Here is an 18,091-nt window from a genome sequence, read left to right on the forward strand (position 1 = left end):
TTTATAGCTCACCCAGTGATTGCATGTTCAAATCAGCCATGGCGATAGAGAGGGATGAAGCTCTTGCGTAACCTAAAATGGGGTTTGAGATTAGAGAGAGGGTTTATACTTATCAGCTGAAAATTTCAGTCAAACAAGAGCGCCTAAAATTTGGGGATTGACCGCGTAAGTGAAATTTCATTTGCCGCTTTTTTGTTTTCGGCAAACAATGACATTCATTTATTATAAGTGTCATCTGTTGAGTAAGTGAAATTTAACGAAAACGCGCGTTTTCTTTGGATGACAGGATTATGTAATCGTAATGTCATCTGAGAATCGAGCGCATTTTTTATTTCGCTTTCAGATGACATATAATTAAAATACTGTCACGAAAAATATTCAGACGACACGAAAACAAATGTCTGTCATGTATCTTGTGTCATGTGAAAGGAAAAATGGCATAGTGTATATAAACAAGTTAAATAGGCCTATGATTTTGGGGAAGTATCAATTTAGGTTCCACGTACAAAATAGCACCAATATAGGTTTAACGTTTAAAAAATGTATCAATTTAGGCCTCGATGACGGATTGTAAGGGGTGAGAAATACCACTTTTATGGAGTTAAGGGGGGTAAATAGGACATTCTATGAGTTGGGGAGGGGGTAAATGGACAAGTTGAGGGATGAGAAATACCATTTTTATGGAGTTAAGAGGGTAAATAGGATATTTTATGAGTTGGGAGGATAAATGGACAAGTTGAGGGGGTGAGAAATACTACTTTTATGGAGTTAAGGGGGTAAATAGGACATTCGATAAGTTGAGGGGGTAAAATGACCAATTTGGACAAGTTAAGGGGGCTGGAGAAGTACTAGGCCAAAAACTTATGGTGATTGATTGAAATTGTATCTTTTAATATGATCCGAACCGCAGTAATTGGATGCTTTTATATAAAGTATTAAGGGGTGTTTGTTTATCTATTTTTCACATCATGTTTACCTTTTCACTTTAAAAGGCAGAGTTTTAGGCTTTGATTGGATGCAGGGTTTTGAAGGGTAATTAAAGGAAGGGTAGGGGAGGGTAGGGAAGGAGAAGGAGGGGGAGAGGGGGTATTACTCTTACCCTTGTTTGGGAGAGAGGTAGGGGTTCATAAAATTTTAAACCCTTACCTTGTTTGGAATGAAGGGTTTATAAAGGGATGGATTATTATAAAATGACTAAAATATCCCTTTTAATTTTATATATACTTGTATCTTATTTTATTAAATTTTGACTTATTAAGAAACACATTTCACAAAATTTATTTTAACAATTTGACATTAATATGTAGATAAGATTTATATAATCATATTTTGAAATAAGTAATGGATAAAAAATTACAAATGATAAATAATTAATAACAAAAATAGATAAATAATATAGCTAATGGAATTAATTAATCTAGGCTGAATGGAATTAATTAGATTGTTTGAGGTTATTTTTGTCCAAAAAATATTGTACCCTTCTAAACCCACCGATTTGGTGGGTTGAAAATCCTATCAAAACTCATCCATTTTAAACCCTTCAAATCCCTTCATCAACCCTTCAAAACCCTTACCTTCCTATTTTTTAATCACCCAAACAAGGGTTTCTACAAACCCTTCTCTACCCTTCCTTTAATTACCCTTCAAAACCCTCCATCCAATCAAAGCCTTAGGTGTTTGGTTAGAAATCTCCTATATGTCTTTTACGTTTCTGCTTTTTGGAAAAACAGTCTTTTCCAAAGCAACCAACAAATATGAACAGCAACCAGTAAACAGAAACAACAAATAGTAAGTAGTTAAACGGACATATTCATATGTTTTATGTTTTTGAAATTGAAATATCAAAACTTTTTCGATACTATTTTACTGTAAAAACTTTAATATTAGGATATTTGGAAAAGAATTATGGGTTGACAATTCCTAAGGCCATCTCCAAGGGCTCTCTAAAAATATAGAGCCCTTGGAAAATCCAGCTCCAATGGAGCTGGATAAACTTGCGGCAAAGATGCTGCAAGCTTTGTGGTACTGCATATATGCAGTACCACCTTGCCTTGTGGCATCTTTGCCGTAAGGCAAGATAATATATTTTATTATTATTATTATTATTATTATTAAAATCTAATTTATTAACTTTAGCTTTTATTTTATTTGTTGTTTTGTAGTGTATTTATTTTATGTTATTTGTTTTAAATATTTATTTTTATTTTAAATATTAATTTCATGTATATTTATTTTTTATGTATTTTTTTTAGAAGTAGTCGTGTTATTTAATTTTTAATTATAGTGTTATTTAATTTTTTATTATGTTGTACATTTAAATATTACATTATAATTATAAAAACATTAAAAGGGTGTTTGTTTCAGCTTTTCGGAGGAGCGTTTAGCGTTTCACTCCAAATCGCAGGAAATATAGCGTTTGGTTAGATTTATATACCACAGCGTTTAGCATTTTCTCTGGAAACTGCAGCGTTTTGGAGCGTTTCACGAAAAGCTCCTATTTGGAGCTTTTCATAAACAGCTGTTTGTAGTTCTTTGTTATTGATAAAATTATCCTTCCTATTTCCACAAAATATGTTTATTCTTTAACATTATTTATATTTCTACAACATAATTACCCGAAGAACAAAGTTTTGTTGCGTTCAATAAATTTTTTATTTTTTATATAGATTATTTTTATTAATTTGTGTAACACATATTTTATTTTATAATAGGATAAGGTACAAAAATACGCATAACATTTATAGTTTGGAGAAAATTTACCCTTAACGTCTAAAAATGGTGCAATTATACCCATAATGTTGGCAACAAAAAGTAATTTTATCCATAACATTGACAAGTTGGATCAATTTGAGAAATAATTTATCAAACTGTCTTTTTGGTCATGAATATTATCATCTATATTTCACATGTGCACCATTTTATCATCGTTAATAACAGATCATAAACATATGATTAAACGTGAATTTTTTTAAGAAAATAAAAAATATATATTATATTTTGTATGAGTTGGACAAAAAAAATTTAAATATATCGCCGAATTTATAAATATTTAATTTTCAATTTTATTATTAAATCACAAAAAAAAAAATATGACATCTCTTTTTTATAACTACTAATATGTGCAATTTGTGTAGAATAAGAAATAAAATATCTATGTTTTCTAATAATATCTGAAATTGACCAAACTTTCCAATTGTTAGGGGTAAAATTGCTCTTAGCTGTCAGCATTATGGGTAAAATTGCACAATTTTAGACGTTAAGAGTAAAATTATTTCTAATTGTAAATGTTATGAACATTTTTTCACATTTTTCCTTTTATAATTTCATCGTTTATTAATTTAAAACATATCCATTTTAGACATTTTAAATCCGAACAGCAACAGTTCAATATAATTTTACCAAACACTAGTAATTAAACAGCTAACAGCTTACTGCAACTGCAAACAGCTAACAGCAACCGCAACAGCTATTACCTAATAGCTGAACCAAACAGACCCTAAATATTATATGGATTATAAAAACTTTTAAATATTACACGAATTATAAAAATATTACATGAATTATAAAAACATTACATGAATTAGAAAAACATTATACGAATTATAAAAACATTACACGAATTAGAAAAAACGAAAACAAATAATTATATCGTGGCAATTCGATATAATTATTTGTTTGTTTTTTCGTTAATGTTGTAATGTTTATTGTTTTTGAAATGTTTTAGTTTTTTTGGTTAAAGGTTGGTTATCGAGGATGAGCCGAAGACGGATATCCCAGCTATGCTGGCACTCCCGACCTCAACCCCATGGCCTCCTAACCAATATTATTAAAACAACAACAACAACAACAACAACAACAACAAAGCCTTAGTCCCGAAATGATTCGGGGTCGGCTAACATGAACCATCATATAAAACCGTGAAATCAAGTCGTGTCAGCGACACAAATTCGCTCCCTCCACTCCGTCCTATCCACTACCATATTTTCCTCAATTCCCAGTAAACTCATATCACTCTCGATCACCCTCTTCCAAGTTTTCTTAGGTCTTCCCCTACCCCTCACCACTACATCCTTTTGCCACTCTTCGGTTCTCCTAACCGGCGCATCAAGCGCTCTACGTCTCACATGGCCAAACAACCTTAGTCGGTTTTCTCTCATTTTATTCTCAATAGATGTGACCCCTACTTTTGTCCTAATTATTTCATTACTCACCCGATTCTTTCTCGTATGACAACACATCCATTTCAACATACGCATCTCCGCCACCGACATCTTATGGATGTGGCAGTGTTTCACTGCCCAACACTCCGTACCATATAACAATGCTGGTCTAATTGCCGTCCGGTAGAATTTCCCCTTCAATCTATTAGGCATGCCGGGGTCACAAAGGAAACCCATAACACTCTTCCACTTCGACCAACCAGCTTTAATCCTATGAGCAACATCTCCATCTACTTCTCCATCCGTTTGGATAATAGATCCTAAATACCGGAAGCAATCCAAGGCCTGAACAACTCTCCCATCTAGGGTGATTGTCCCTGCCTCCCTACTCCTATGGCCGCTAAACTTACACTCCAAATATTCTGTCTTACTTCGGCTCAACTTAAAGCCTCTAGATTCTAGAGTTTGTCTCCATAGTTTCAACTTCCTCTCCACTCCTTCTTTCGTCTCATCAACCAACACAATATCATCTGCAAACAGCATGCACCATGGTATACCATCTTGAAGTGAACTTGTTAGTTCATCCATAACGATGGCAAAAAGAAATGGGCTTAGTGCGGAACCTTGATGCACTCCAATCGTAATAGGAAACTCTTCAGTCTTCCCAACACTAGTACGTACACTCGTGCATGCTCCCTCATACATATCCTTTATGATGTCAATATATTTTCTCGAAATGCCTTTCCTTATCAAGGCCCACCAAAGTACTTCCCTTGGTACCTTATCATATGCTTTCTCCAAGTCAATGAAAACCATATGCAGGTCTTTCTTCTTATTTCGACAGTGCTCCATTAATTGTCTCATTAGATGGATGGCTTCCATAGTTGATCTTCCCGGTATAAAGCCAAACTGGTTTTCCGAGATCTTCACCGTCCTCCTTAGCCTTTGTTCGATCACTCGCTCCCAAAGTTTCATAGTGCGACTCATTAATTTGATTCCCCGATAGTTGGCACAATCTTGGACATCGCCTTTGTTCTTATACAAAGGGATTAAGATACTTTTCCTCCATTCTGATGGCATCTTATTGTTTCTCCAAATTTTGTTGAAGAACGTCGTCAACCATTCGATTCCTCTTTCTCCCAAACATCTTCAAATCTCAATAGGGATGCCATCAGGTCCTACTGCTTTCTTCAACTTCATCTTACTTAATGTCATTTTGACTTCACCCTTTTGAATTCTCCGCAGGCATTCATGATTTATCATATCGTGATGGATACTTATATCTCCAACATCTTGTCTGCGATCTCCATTAAATAAGTCATCAAAATAGGACCTCCATCGTTCCTTGATATCCTTATCTCCAACTAGGACTTTCTGGTCCACATCCTTCACACATTTAACTTTTCCGAGATCTCACATCTTCCTATCTCTCATCCGAGCAATTCTATATATGTCTCTTTCCCCTTCTTTCGTATCCAATCTGGTATACAGATCCCGATTCACCTTTGCTCTAGCATCTCGTATGACCTTCTTTACTTCCCTTTTAGCCTCTTTGTATTTTTCGTAGTTCTCGTCACTCCTACATTTCCCCAATATTTTATAGGATTCTCGCTTACTCTTTACTGCTTGTCGTACTTCTTCTGTCCACCAAGATGTGTCACAAAAGAATGAAATAATAAAAAATACAGAACATGATCAAGAGAAACAGTAAGAGCACCATCCTCCCCTGTTGAAATGTTTTAGTTTTTTTTAATGTACTTTCCTTTAGTGTTTTTAAAATATTTTAGTTTTTTTCAATGTAATTTCTCTTTAGTGTTATTATAATGTTTTAATTTTTTTAATGTATTTCTTTGTTCGTGTTAAATCTTATATTTTTACAAATTTTATAAAATTATATTTTAAATTAATAATAATAATTAATTGAATTATTAATTATTGACTTTAATAATTATCATTTAATTATTTAGTTTAAAATAAAAATATTAAATTATAAAACATTATAAAAATTAGTAAATGGATATATTTTGATTAATAATATAAAGAATATAAATGTTATATGAAAAATGAATAGAATAATAATAAAATATTTAAAGAGTAGGTAAAATAAAGTAGATGGTTGGAGAAGTTTTACTAAACAACTTTATATTTAAAGATAGAGTAGATAAAATAGAGATCATAGTTGGAGATGACCTAATACGTTTTTGTTGAAGCAATAATACAAAGTTTGCCATTTTTGGTACTTATGATACAACAAAAATGGATAAGGAATAAAAATATCTCTAATGTTTACAGCCAAAAGTAATTTTATTCTTAACATTTAAATTGTGCAATTTTACTATTAATGTTGGTAGCCAATGGCAATTTTACCTCTAATGTTGGCAAGTTGATCAATTTCAGATATTATTATAAAATGCAGATATTTTGTTCCTTATTCTGCACTAATTGCACATCAATTGATTCTAAAAAAAAGATTTTATAGTATTTTTTATGATTTAATAATAGAATTGAAAATTAATATTTTTAAATTCGGTGAAATATTTGAATTTTTTGTCTAACTCGTACAAAATACAATATAATTTTTTAAAATTTTTTCACGTTTAATCATATGTTTGTGATCTGTTATTAGTGAGTGGTAAAATGACGTACATGTAAGCGTAGATGACAAAATTTATAACCGAGAAGACAATTTTAGTGAATTATTTTCAAATTGATTCAACTTGTCAACAACGTTGAAGGTAAAATTACTCATAACCGTAAACATTAAAGGTATTTCACACCTTATCAAAAAAAAAAAAAAGCCTCACATTTATATTTGTTGATTTCTTCTCGAAAAAACTTTTCTCTATTATCGATAGTTTCAAAGGAGAGTCCCTTGCCAGAGCCTCTCAGTGTTGTGATGTCCATCTCGTGGGATGGAGCAGGTCAAGAGAGGGGGTTGTGAAGCTGAATACTGATGGTTCCTGCCTCAGTAACGGTAAGATTGCGGCTGGAGGTGTGCTTAGAGATGTAGGGGGCGTCTGGCTTTCTGGGTTCTCCCAGAATTTAGGGTTGGGTTCTTCCTTTTCTGCGGAGCTCTGGGCTATTCTTACTGGAATCAATCTTGCTAAAAGGCTGGGTGTTAAGAGGCTCTCTGTGGAGTCTGATAATTTGGAAGCAATCAAAATGATTTCTGAGAATCATTCTATGGGTCTTAACAATCGCAACCTCATCAAAGCTATTATAAGGCTTTGCTCCTCCTTTGAGTTCGTAGAGTTCAGACACATTTTTAGAGAGCAGAATCGTGTTGCTGATCGCTTGGCGGCGGCGGGCCATGAAGGGACGTTAGGCGTTACTACCCTTCCTGTTTCCCCTAGTTTCATCTCTCATCTTCTCTTAGAAGATAGGATTGGGGTTAGCTTCCCTAAGCTAATTCCTGGGTAGTTTGTTGTTATTCGTTTTTCTTTTCCTTTTCTACCAAAAAAATATCTGTTGAGTGAAATAATGATTAGACTCGTCACTAAGTTGTAATTTAATTATACATTTCTCTCTAAATTCCCTCTTGCATCAATGTTACTTCCATTATTTTGATTTACATTCATATTTGTTAGCCGATATATCGGCTGAACAATTAAAAACAAAACAAATAAATAAATATAAAGAATTTAGGAAATTTATATCATTTTGCTGCATAACACTCTCTCTTGTCTCTGTAAAGACTTTTTTTTTTTTTTTTACACAAATAAACAATTCATTAAACAATTAAAATATCCTTCCACAAGAGAAAATTAAACCGAGATCCGAATAAGAGAAGTATCGAAACAAAGTTAATAAGATTCTAACAATAAATTTAACAAAAAAAAAAAAAACAAGAATACTAAATATGGAAACTATAAGTAGACAAATCACATCTAAAACTAGATCCTTGAACCGGTAGAGAGCTTCTTGAACTTTTAGAACTTTCCGAGCTTCATCAATAGGCCAAAAAATGAGATCTGGGAAACAAACCCGAAGATTCTAACCAACAATTGATGTACGGAGGTATTGAATCCAAAACAATAATAATGGAGGCGAAGATATTATCGTTGAAGAGATTAGTTTCCCTTTTCCCCTTCACGCAATACCTTCTAGGATTCTGCTAGATCTAGCGAAGAGATTATCATTGAAGAGATGGTGCTGCTCCTTTCGAAATAGAACACGCCCTGCGTTCCCTCTTACTGGAGTTGTTGAATCAGACCTTGCCGTGGAACTTCCTACTTAGATCAAAGGACTTAGATCCAATAGGTCATGAGTTTGAATCATATGGGTGGAGTGGGTTGAGGGTTTTTCTTTGTCTTTAATGTAAGTGCATTGCGCACAATTTTTAAGAAAAAAAGAGAGGGAAACAGGAAGAAATGAAGGAAAAAAGACAAGAAAGAAGAGTAGATCCGAGCAGGAGAAATTTAGAGAAAGAAAAAACCCCCACCTTGTTGGGGCAAAGAAACCCACTTGAACGGACAAAACCTAGAAAGAAAGAAAAAATTAGTGGGCTTAAATAGTAAGCGGCTCATTTAAAAAGTTAAACATGGCCAATACAGGGCCGGCTCAGGACTATTTGAGGCCCTAGGCGAGATACGAAATGTAGGCCTTTTATACATAAGTAAAATTATATATATATATATATATATAACATCCTCTCTATTTTGACGTATAAATACCTTATAATTGAAAAAAGATGAAAAAATTTAATATTTATCTAAAATTTGCTCTAGCCATTTGAGATGCAAAAACACTAATTAATTTTTTCTATATTCATTGTCCTATAATACCTCATTTTCAATAGATAATAAAGCTAAAACTTCTTTCTGCAGTTGCAACTGTTACATGAATTGTTAGCAAAAGTCGATAAATAATAAAAGTTCAGAAACGAGTTTATTCTTTTAATAAAAGATAGTATTTTTACCTTCAATATTTTTAACTCTGAAAATAAATTATGACCATCAATATCAAAGTGTCCATCATGCTCTAATAAATTACTTAGTTCAAAGGCATTTTTTCTCCAAATGTTATGGATTTTAATTTTTCTGAAGTAAATAAAAATCCAAGTTTTTTTTTATCATAATAAGAAAATTGTTCAAATCTTAATTTCATAGAGGTTAAAAATCCAAGTTTTTTTTTATCATAATAAGAACATTGTTCATATCTTAGCCCTTGTTTGATAAACCACTTAATCACTTAAATTAAAATATTAAGCACTTATTTAATTTAAATGCGTTTGATAACGATTATTTCTCCACCACTTAAATTAGTTAATTAAGTTAAAAATCACTTATTTTGATAAGTCAAAATATTTAACTTAACATTTTAAGTTAAACATTATCAACTAACATTTTTATAAGACTTACATTATTCAATACGTTTAGCACTTATAATATTCAGCACTTAAAATTTAATATTTATTTTTTCAGAACTTAATTTTCAGTTTTATCAAACAACACCTTAGTTTCATAGAGGCTAGATATTGATCAACTATATACAATAAAAAAAAATCAATCTGAAAATATTCCTCAAATGTTTTCACTATTTCATTATTTATATTTTCATCAAATGCATTTCTTTTTATATTTGCAACCTATATTCTATGTATTTTATAAATTTAAGTTTCATGATGGACTATATTTTTTTTTCCAAATTCTATTTATAACCTATTAGACTAAAAATAAAAATATATATGAGGCCCCCATTTTTTTGGGCTCTAAGCCATGGCCTTGGCTGCCTTAAAGGCAAGCCGGCCCTGGGCCAATAGGGTCGTTCCTGATCTTCTAGAGGCCCGAAGCGAGATGATAAATTTAGGCTCATTCCTATATATATTTTATTTATATATATATATATTTTTTTTTTGGTAAGAAGGGAAGAAAAAAAACAAACAAACAAAAACCTAATCCGGGATCAGTCTAGGAAGACTGACCCCAATCCTATCCTCAAGAAGAGAAGGTAACAAAAAAGAAGGAGGAACGGAAAGGGTAGAAACACCTAACATCCCCCAATGCCCAGCAGCTGCCAAGCGATCCGCCACGCGGTTTTGCTCCCTATAAATATGGGAGAAGGTAAGAGAATCGAAGGCAGGACGAAGCCTCAAGATGACTTAATATATATATAAGTTATTTATATATATATATAAGTTGGAGGCTAGATGAATTTTTTTTCATTACAAGAAATAAAGTACAAATTTAGCCATATGGGTTATCAGAGGAGAGAGATTAACATCCATGCATAAAATAGTGCATTTTTAATCCTAATGTTTATCAATTGGTATAGTTTTAAACTTAATTGATGAAAATGAGGGTTTTTTTTATGTATAATTTTATGTTTTGTCACTCAATATGGTTTAAATTGCACATTTTATGTCAATAAAAAAAAACTCATTTTTTTTATCAACTAGGCTTGAAATTGCACCAATTCGTATTATGTTTAAGAATACAATATTTTCTACATAGAAGCTAAATTCACTTTCCTCCAAAAACCTAATGCTAAACTTATACCATAATACTTAAAAATAAATAATTTTTTTTTATATATAATTAGGTTAAAAATATATAATATTTATAGAGATATATCACTAAAAAAAAAAATCAAATCTAAGTTTTTAATGTTCTTATAATTGCAAAATCCACCGGTTGATCTTAACATATCAAAGTAAACAAAACAAGAAGAAAAGAAAAAGTAAAAAAAGCAAAAAAGAAAAACTCAAGTATGAAAAATAAAAAGAAAACTACAGTATATTTCCTTGTGTACATATATATAAAAAATATTTTTTGAACCCTTATTAATGAGCACTGGACGGACGCATCTCAAAAGATAGCCCAAACCCTGCTTTGAGGGCCAAGCCCAACAAAAAAAATATCAAATATGGTAGAGTACAGGGAAAATTACACAGAAATTCATCTTTGAAAAACTATTTACAAATATGTCAAATCATAATTTTGAATAATGTCAAACTAGTAAAATCAGTACTTTTAATATATTTTAAGAATTGAAATTTATATATTAGAAGTCTAAAATATATTTCTAGGGTTTATGATTTATGAATTGGAGTTTAGAATTTTTAAATTATGGTGTAAAATCATAATATATAGAGAATAATGACATATTAAGAAATAAGTTTGGTGATATGACTTAGTTGTAATTTTGTACTTAATTATGATATTCATGTATTTGACCCGAGAGTACAATCACTAGCAGTCCAATGAAAAAAAAAATTTCATTTTTTTTTCTTATAAAAAAAATGAAAAAATATTTACAATTATAAACAATGTAAGTCATAAGAAAAAAAATATATGAGGTGGTTGATATATATAGTAGTCCAATAAAAAAATTACAATTATAAACAATGTAAGTCATAAGCAAAAAATATATGAGGTGGTTGATATATATATATATATAGTAGTCCAATAAAAAAAATTACAATTATAAAAATGTAAGGTGTTGTTTGATAAAACTGAAAATTAAGTGCTGAAAAAATAAGTACTGAATTTTAACTGCAGAATATTATAAGTACCGAAAATATTGAGTGATATAATTATTTTAAAAATATTAGTTGATAATGTTTAACTTAAAATATTAAGTTAAATATTTTGACTTACTAAAATAAGTGTTTAATATTTTAATTTAAGTTATTAAATTAAATGAGTTATCAAACAACGCTTAAATCATAAAAAGAAAATATACGAGATACCACACACACACATTAGAAGAATGATGTAAGTTTTTTTTTTTGAAATAAAGAATGATGTAAGTTGGTTTTAGTTTAAGATTTTCTCTTTGGAGTGTGTAAGAGAAATAATTGCAAGTGGAAGTTAAATAAATGGAAAACATGAAAACAGTGACTATTAGGATTAAAGTATATTTTACTCCTTATCTATCGAAAATGTTGGTTTTTAATCGTGATCTATTATTTGATACTACCCCGTTTCATATTACATGTATTTCTAAAGATTCTTGTTTGTTTCATATTACATGTCATTTTATATGATCAGTACACGTTAAGTCATCTTTTTTTCTGTTATAAAACGCAGTTTACGGAAATTAATTAGAATAATGAACTTATTATAGAATAAAATAAATATTGGAATCAATAAATAAGGGGTAATAATGTCTTTTTTTCAATATCCTTAATTTCTATACAACTCCCTAAAAAGACATGTAATATGAAACGGATGGAGTAATATTTATCTCCCAATCTATTCAAAATGTTGGTTTTTGCACCCTAATCTATTATTTGGTTATATTTGCCTACTGATTTATTCAAAATTGGTGAAATCTCAACCATCCATACTGGTTGAGATTTAACCAATTTTGAAATAGTTTAAGGAGCAAATGTAATCAAATAATAGGTAAAAGGGCGAAAATAAGCATTTTAGATAGATCAATGGACAGATGTTACGAAATAATAGGTCAGAGGCCAAAAAAAACAAAATTTTGGATAGGTCTGGGTCAAATAGTATTTTAAGCCGGGACTATAATAATAATAATAATAATAACACTCATTTGGCTCTCCAAACTAAAACTTCAACGTCAATTAGAACCTTAAATTATCAAAATCATCAATGAGATTTCTGAACAAGTAAAACTCATCAATTGAATTCTCATCATATCTTAAAATCCGAAATTGTGACTATTTAACATAGATTGTAATAATTTTTGTATTAATTCAAAATGAGTTTGGAGAAGAAGTTTGACATTTCAATTGATGATTTTTACTAAGAATATGATTCAATCGGTGGTTTTAATTAATTTAAGAACTTAATTGATAATTTTGATAGTTTAAGGTTTTATTAATTAACTTTAAAGCTTTCATTTTCATTTGCAAGTCAAATGTTATCATGCCTAATAATAATAATAATAATAATAATAATAATAATAATAGAGAAATAAAATTTTAGTTGAGTTGATTTGTATGTGCACTATTTTTTTTATCTTAGTAATAAAATAATGGTGGTTGAACCAATTAAAAGAAAGCATGTAGAAAAAGTTATGGTGACTGATTGAATTAGGAGAATCTAAATTTCTCCTATTTAAGCATTGAATTGAAGTATCCAAAAATATTGTAATTGTTTGAGAATTGCAACTTCCTTTGAAAATGGCAACAGAAACTGATCAGAAAGACCTTTTCCGAGCATTGCCAGACTTCCCTCCTTCTATATGGGGTTCTACTTTTGCTTCTTTACCATCCCAAGATCAAGTAACATAAATCTCATCTCTATTACCATTTTAACGTCTATTTGATTCATTAGCTAATAGCTGTTGCAGTTGCTGTTAGCTGTTTATAGTTGCAGTAAACTGTTTAATATTGGTTGTTTGTTATTAACTGTTTAATTATTACTGTTCGGTAAAATTATATTGAACTATAAACAGTTGTTCATGAAAAGCTCCAAAACGATGCAATCTTCATACAAAATGTTAAACGCCGCTGTTAAATAAACCTAACCAAAAGCTACATTTCATACGGTTTGGAGTAAAACATTAAACGCTCGTCCGAAAAACTGAAACAAACACCCCCTTACTTTTGCTTTATTTCTAACTAAATTATCATTTTGATTTGACTGAACTTTGGATTTCTCATGACAATTATATAACATCACTAAAATTATATTTATTGACGTTTGTTGTGACGATAGAATTTTGTCATCTATTATTTGTTGAGATGAAAACTCAACTTTTAGTGACACAAACGTTACCGACCTTGGCAAAATTAATTTGTCAAGATTTTCTGCATTAATCAAATATTAGTAAAATTTGATTTCACAATGCATTTATTTCATTCGAGTAGATAAGTAAATCTTTTTAATGGATTTGATTTTTTTTAAATCTTTTTTACAGCAATTTGAAGCATATACTGAAGAGGTGGAGATACTTAAAGTAAAAGTGAAGCATATGTTAATGCAATCTAGTGTGAATTTAACTACTAACGTTGAGTTCATCAACTTACTATGTCGTCTTGGTGTATCTTATCATTTCGAGAGTGAAATCGACGAGCATCTCAATCATATGTTCAATGCATTTCCAAGTCTATATCAAGGAGAAGATTATGACCTCTATACACTGGGACTTCTCTTTCATACTTTCAGACTACATGGCTACAAAATGTCTTCTGGTAAGAGTTTTATAAATATGTCTTGGTACTATATAATTATATATATAAAAGTTATGAGTTATATATTTTATTAGTTAATTGGAAGACATTTGAACTAATTTTCGTTTTTGTTGTAAATTTCAGATGTGTTTAAAAAGTTCAAGAAGAATGATGGAGAGTTTGACAATAACATTACTAGTGATGTGAAAGGTCTTTTGAGTTTATATGAAGCAAGTTTTTTACGTGTTCATGATGAAGGCATATTAGATGAAGCCCTTGATTTTACTAAGAAACATCTCGAGACAATATTAATCCAAAAATCAAGTCCTAATTATCTTCTAAAACATATCAAAAAGTCTCTTTCCCGACCGTTCCATCATGGAGTAGAAAGAATAGAAACTCTGGAATATATATCATTCTACGAAGAAGAAGAGTCTCGAAATGAAACTCTCCTCAAGATCGCTAAATTGGATTATAATCGATTACAATTATTATATAGGAAAGAGTTAGCACATCTTTCAAGGTAATTCATTATATTCTATGATTGGATAGACAGTAAAGAGTAAAATAAATAAAAATGTGTAATTAATAATTCTTTATATATTTATACTTTCAGGTGGTGGAAGGAGTTGAAACCTGCTGAAAAACTCCCATATGCGAGAGACAGAATAGTGGAGGGGTATTTTTGGACACTTGGATCTCAATTTGAGCCACAATATTCTTTTGCTAGGCTAATGGGTACAAAGTATCTAAAAATGGTATCAGTAATAGATGATACATATGATACATATGGAACAATAGACGAACTCAAACCTTTCACATATGCTTTGCAGAGGTTTGTTTCATATGCAATTTTTTTTTATATCTGAAATTGGCTCAACTCGTTAATGTAGGAGTAAAGTTGTTTTTGATTGCCAACCGTAAAAGTAAAATTGTACAATTTTAAACGTTACGAGTAAATTTGCTCTTAACTATTATTATCCCAATAAATTAATATCACATATCACTAGTTGAAAAATATATTTAACCTGTTTATAATTTAGACTTCAGAATTTAATATTTAAAATTTATGATTGAGTATAATATTTAAATTTTTAGCTATAATAAATAAATGATAAATTATATAATGACATTATTTTATTGGTTAGTGGTATTAACTCTGTATAAATAAATGATTACATGGTGACATTATTTCATACTTATTTTAAATGTAGAGTATAATGACATTATTTTATATTTTATTTCTCTTAAAATGTTCAGGTGCACCATTGATGGTAGTGATGAACTACCAAATTATATGAAAGATTTATACAAAAAAATCATGGATCTTTTTGGTGAAACTGAGAATCATGAAAATGATGGAATCTGCTATAGAACCTCTTATGCCAAGAAAATGGTAATACTCTGTATTTCTTGGGTGATTATGTGATTTTTTGGTAGTTTTTTATAAGCAAAATCATATATTACGAAACAAACAATAAAATGTCATTTCGAATACAATTAGGGAAATTTTCAACAAAAAAAAAATTCATGTAAGAGGGCAGCTAACATATGTGCCGCATAATTTGATAGTTAATCAAAGGTACTACAACTAAACATGTCGTTTAAGTTGATAATTTAGGCTTAAGAATAGCATTTATGTTATTTTTACATACTATAACTTGCACACGATGAGAATACAGTATTTATGTTTGCTTTTCATTAAGATAAGCAGACCCCACATATAATTTTAAAAATATATTGTTGAACCCATAAAAATTGTGTATTCTCATCGGTTGAAAGTTTCAAATAAGATGCCTTCTTAGAACTCTCGCATCATGTATAATTTTTCATGCCATATTACACGTAACATAGTTCTTTTTCAACGTGTGGTTGTCATGTCACTATTTCAGTTATTTTTCTGTCTAAATTGGATGAAATGGTTTATTAAAATAAAAAAGCAAGGTTCAATGACTTTATTAAAATAAAACGAAGTATGATGACCTTTTTGAAATTGATCCCTAACTTCAGTGACCATTAGTGTAATTTAGCCTAATGATTGTCATTATTAGGCATGGTTTAAGAGAAACCAATCGAATATATAGAAGCCTCAAAAGTAGTTATATGGTAATTCTTGATTGATTCAATTTCATACATTACAAGAGAAGAACACAACAATAAACATATAATTTTTTATTCTTATCTTAGTTCATAGAACTCGCGAGAGGCTACCTTGTTGAGGCAGAATGGTTGAATGAAGATGGATATGTTCCCCCGTTTGACGAGTACCTGAAAAATGGATTAATCACTAGCACTTATGGCTCACTTTCTTCAGCAACCATGATTGGAATGGAAGAATTAGGGATTAAGGATTATGAGTGGATGAAAAGTAACCCTAAAATTATCGAAGCTACTAAACTTATTGGTCGTTTGATGAATGACATAAAGGCTCACGAGGTATGTTTGTGTCTTTTATTGTTTTCTACGATAAATAATTTTTTTTTTCTTTTAGATATGATCGTTATTATCCTATGTTTATATATAGGTAGAGTACAATAGGAGAGATTGCCCTATAGGTATGAAAAGTTACATGAATGAATATGAAGTCTCAAAAGATGAAGCAATCGAAGGGATTCAAAAAATATGTATGAATGCATGGAAAGACATCAATGAAGCTTACATGAAGCCAAGTGTTGGATCAAGGATTATTCTAAAGCATTTTCTCAACCATGCCCGAGTAACCGATTTCATATATACATCACATGATATATACACATATTCATCATATTTGAAGGATGTTATTGAGTCATTATTCCTTCACCAACTCCCTTTGTAATTTGAGGGACTATATCTAGTTATCAGTGTTTGTCATTTTATTGTTTTAAGAGTGAGCTACTTGTGAAAAATGTTATAAGTTTGGATTAGTTTGGCATGCTTCAGCTTCTTATTTCGTGTTGTTATATGCATAAATAAAGTGTGTGTTTTTTTGTCATGTAATTCTCCATGTAACAATACAAGTTAAAGGTGTGTGCAACCTTGTTGATATTGACTTGTAAATAATATATATCACGACCCAAGAATCGTCATCAGCATCCCTAGAGCGTTTGCTGCTCCCTGAAATTTATTACACATATAACATATAAAGGAATACAACGTTATAATAATAACTAAGGTTTAATAACAAAATAAAACAAAAATGTAAATTATTTACCAGCTGACGACTTTGCATTAACAAAACGACCGCCTCTCCCATTCGTCACTAGAAGAAGTGGAATCCTAGCGGCTCCCTCATGACTCAAATCATTCATATCAGTCTCATCCATGTCCATGTGAATGCGAACATCATCCATATGCTCATCACGAGCTGCGTGCTCCTTCTCAGCAGCTCTAATGTGCTGTCTCGCAGTAGGCCTCTCCTGCAGCCTCAGTGCCTCCTGTAGTCTCTGTCTCTCCGAACAGAGGCAGTGACACTACGTTTGGTCGTCTCCTGCTATTCGGAACTCCCGCCTACCTCAAAACTCTGAAAAATGACAAACTAATCGAATAACGTCAGTTGTTATTTAATCTAATTGAAATCCGTTTCTAAACCCTAAGGGTCCGTTTGGTATGCCGTAATGCAATGTAATGTAATCAAGGTCGTAATATAATCAAAATTGTAATGTAATGGAATGGAATAGTGATTCTATTACCATGTTTGGTTGACAATTATGATGTAATGTAATAACCATTACAATACTTATATTTTCCAAATCAAATGCAATCATAAAATTTTATTTACATAATTAAAATCAACGAAAAATATGAAAAATGTGAAAAATCGAATCGAAATAAAATACTATATGATTAAATGCAATCATATAGTTTT

General features: G+C 30.7%; 1 protein-coding gene across 1 annotated transcript; it reads left to right on the forward strand.

Annotated features, from left to right (window-relative positions):
* Window positions 1-13,242: 13,242 nt before the first annotated feature.
* Window positions 13,243-17,207, forward strand: LOC136201298 (probable terpene synthase 6). Its single transcript, XM_065991930.1, has 7 exons — window positions 13,243-13,356; window positions 13,995-14,268; window positions 14,392-14,770; window positions 14,864-15,082; window positions 15,508-15,643; window positions 16,435-16,683; window positions 16,772-17,207. The coding sequence occupies exons 1-7, from the start codon at window positions 13,255-13,257 to the stop codon at window positions 17,060-17,062; spliced, it is 1,650 nt and encodes a 549-aa protein (XP_065848002.1). The 5' UTR covers window positions 13,243-13,254; the 3' UTR covers window positions 17,063-17,207.
* Window positions 17,208-18,091: the final 884 nt, after the last annotated feature.

Source organism: Euphorbia lathyris, chromosome 7, assembly GCF_963576675.1.
Source record: "Euphorbia lathyris chromosome 7, ddEupLath1.1, whole genome shotgun sequence".
Taxonomy (NCBI): domain Eukaryota; kingdom Viridiplantae; phylum Streptophyta; class Magnoliopsida; order Malpighiales; family Euphorbiaceae; genus Euphorbia; species Euphorbia lathyris.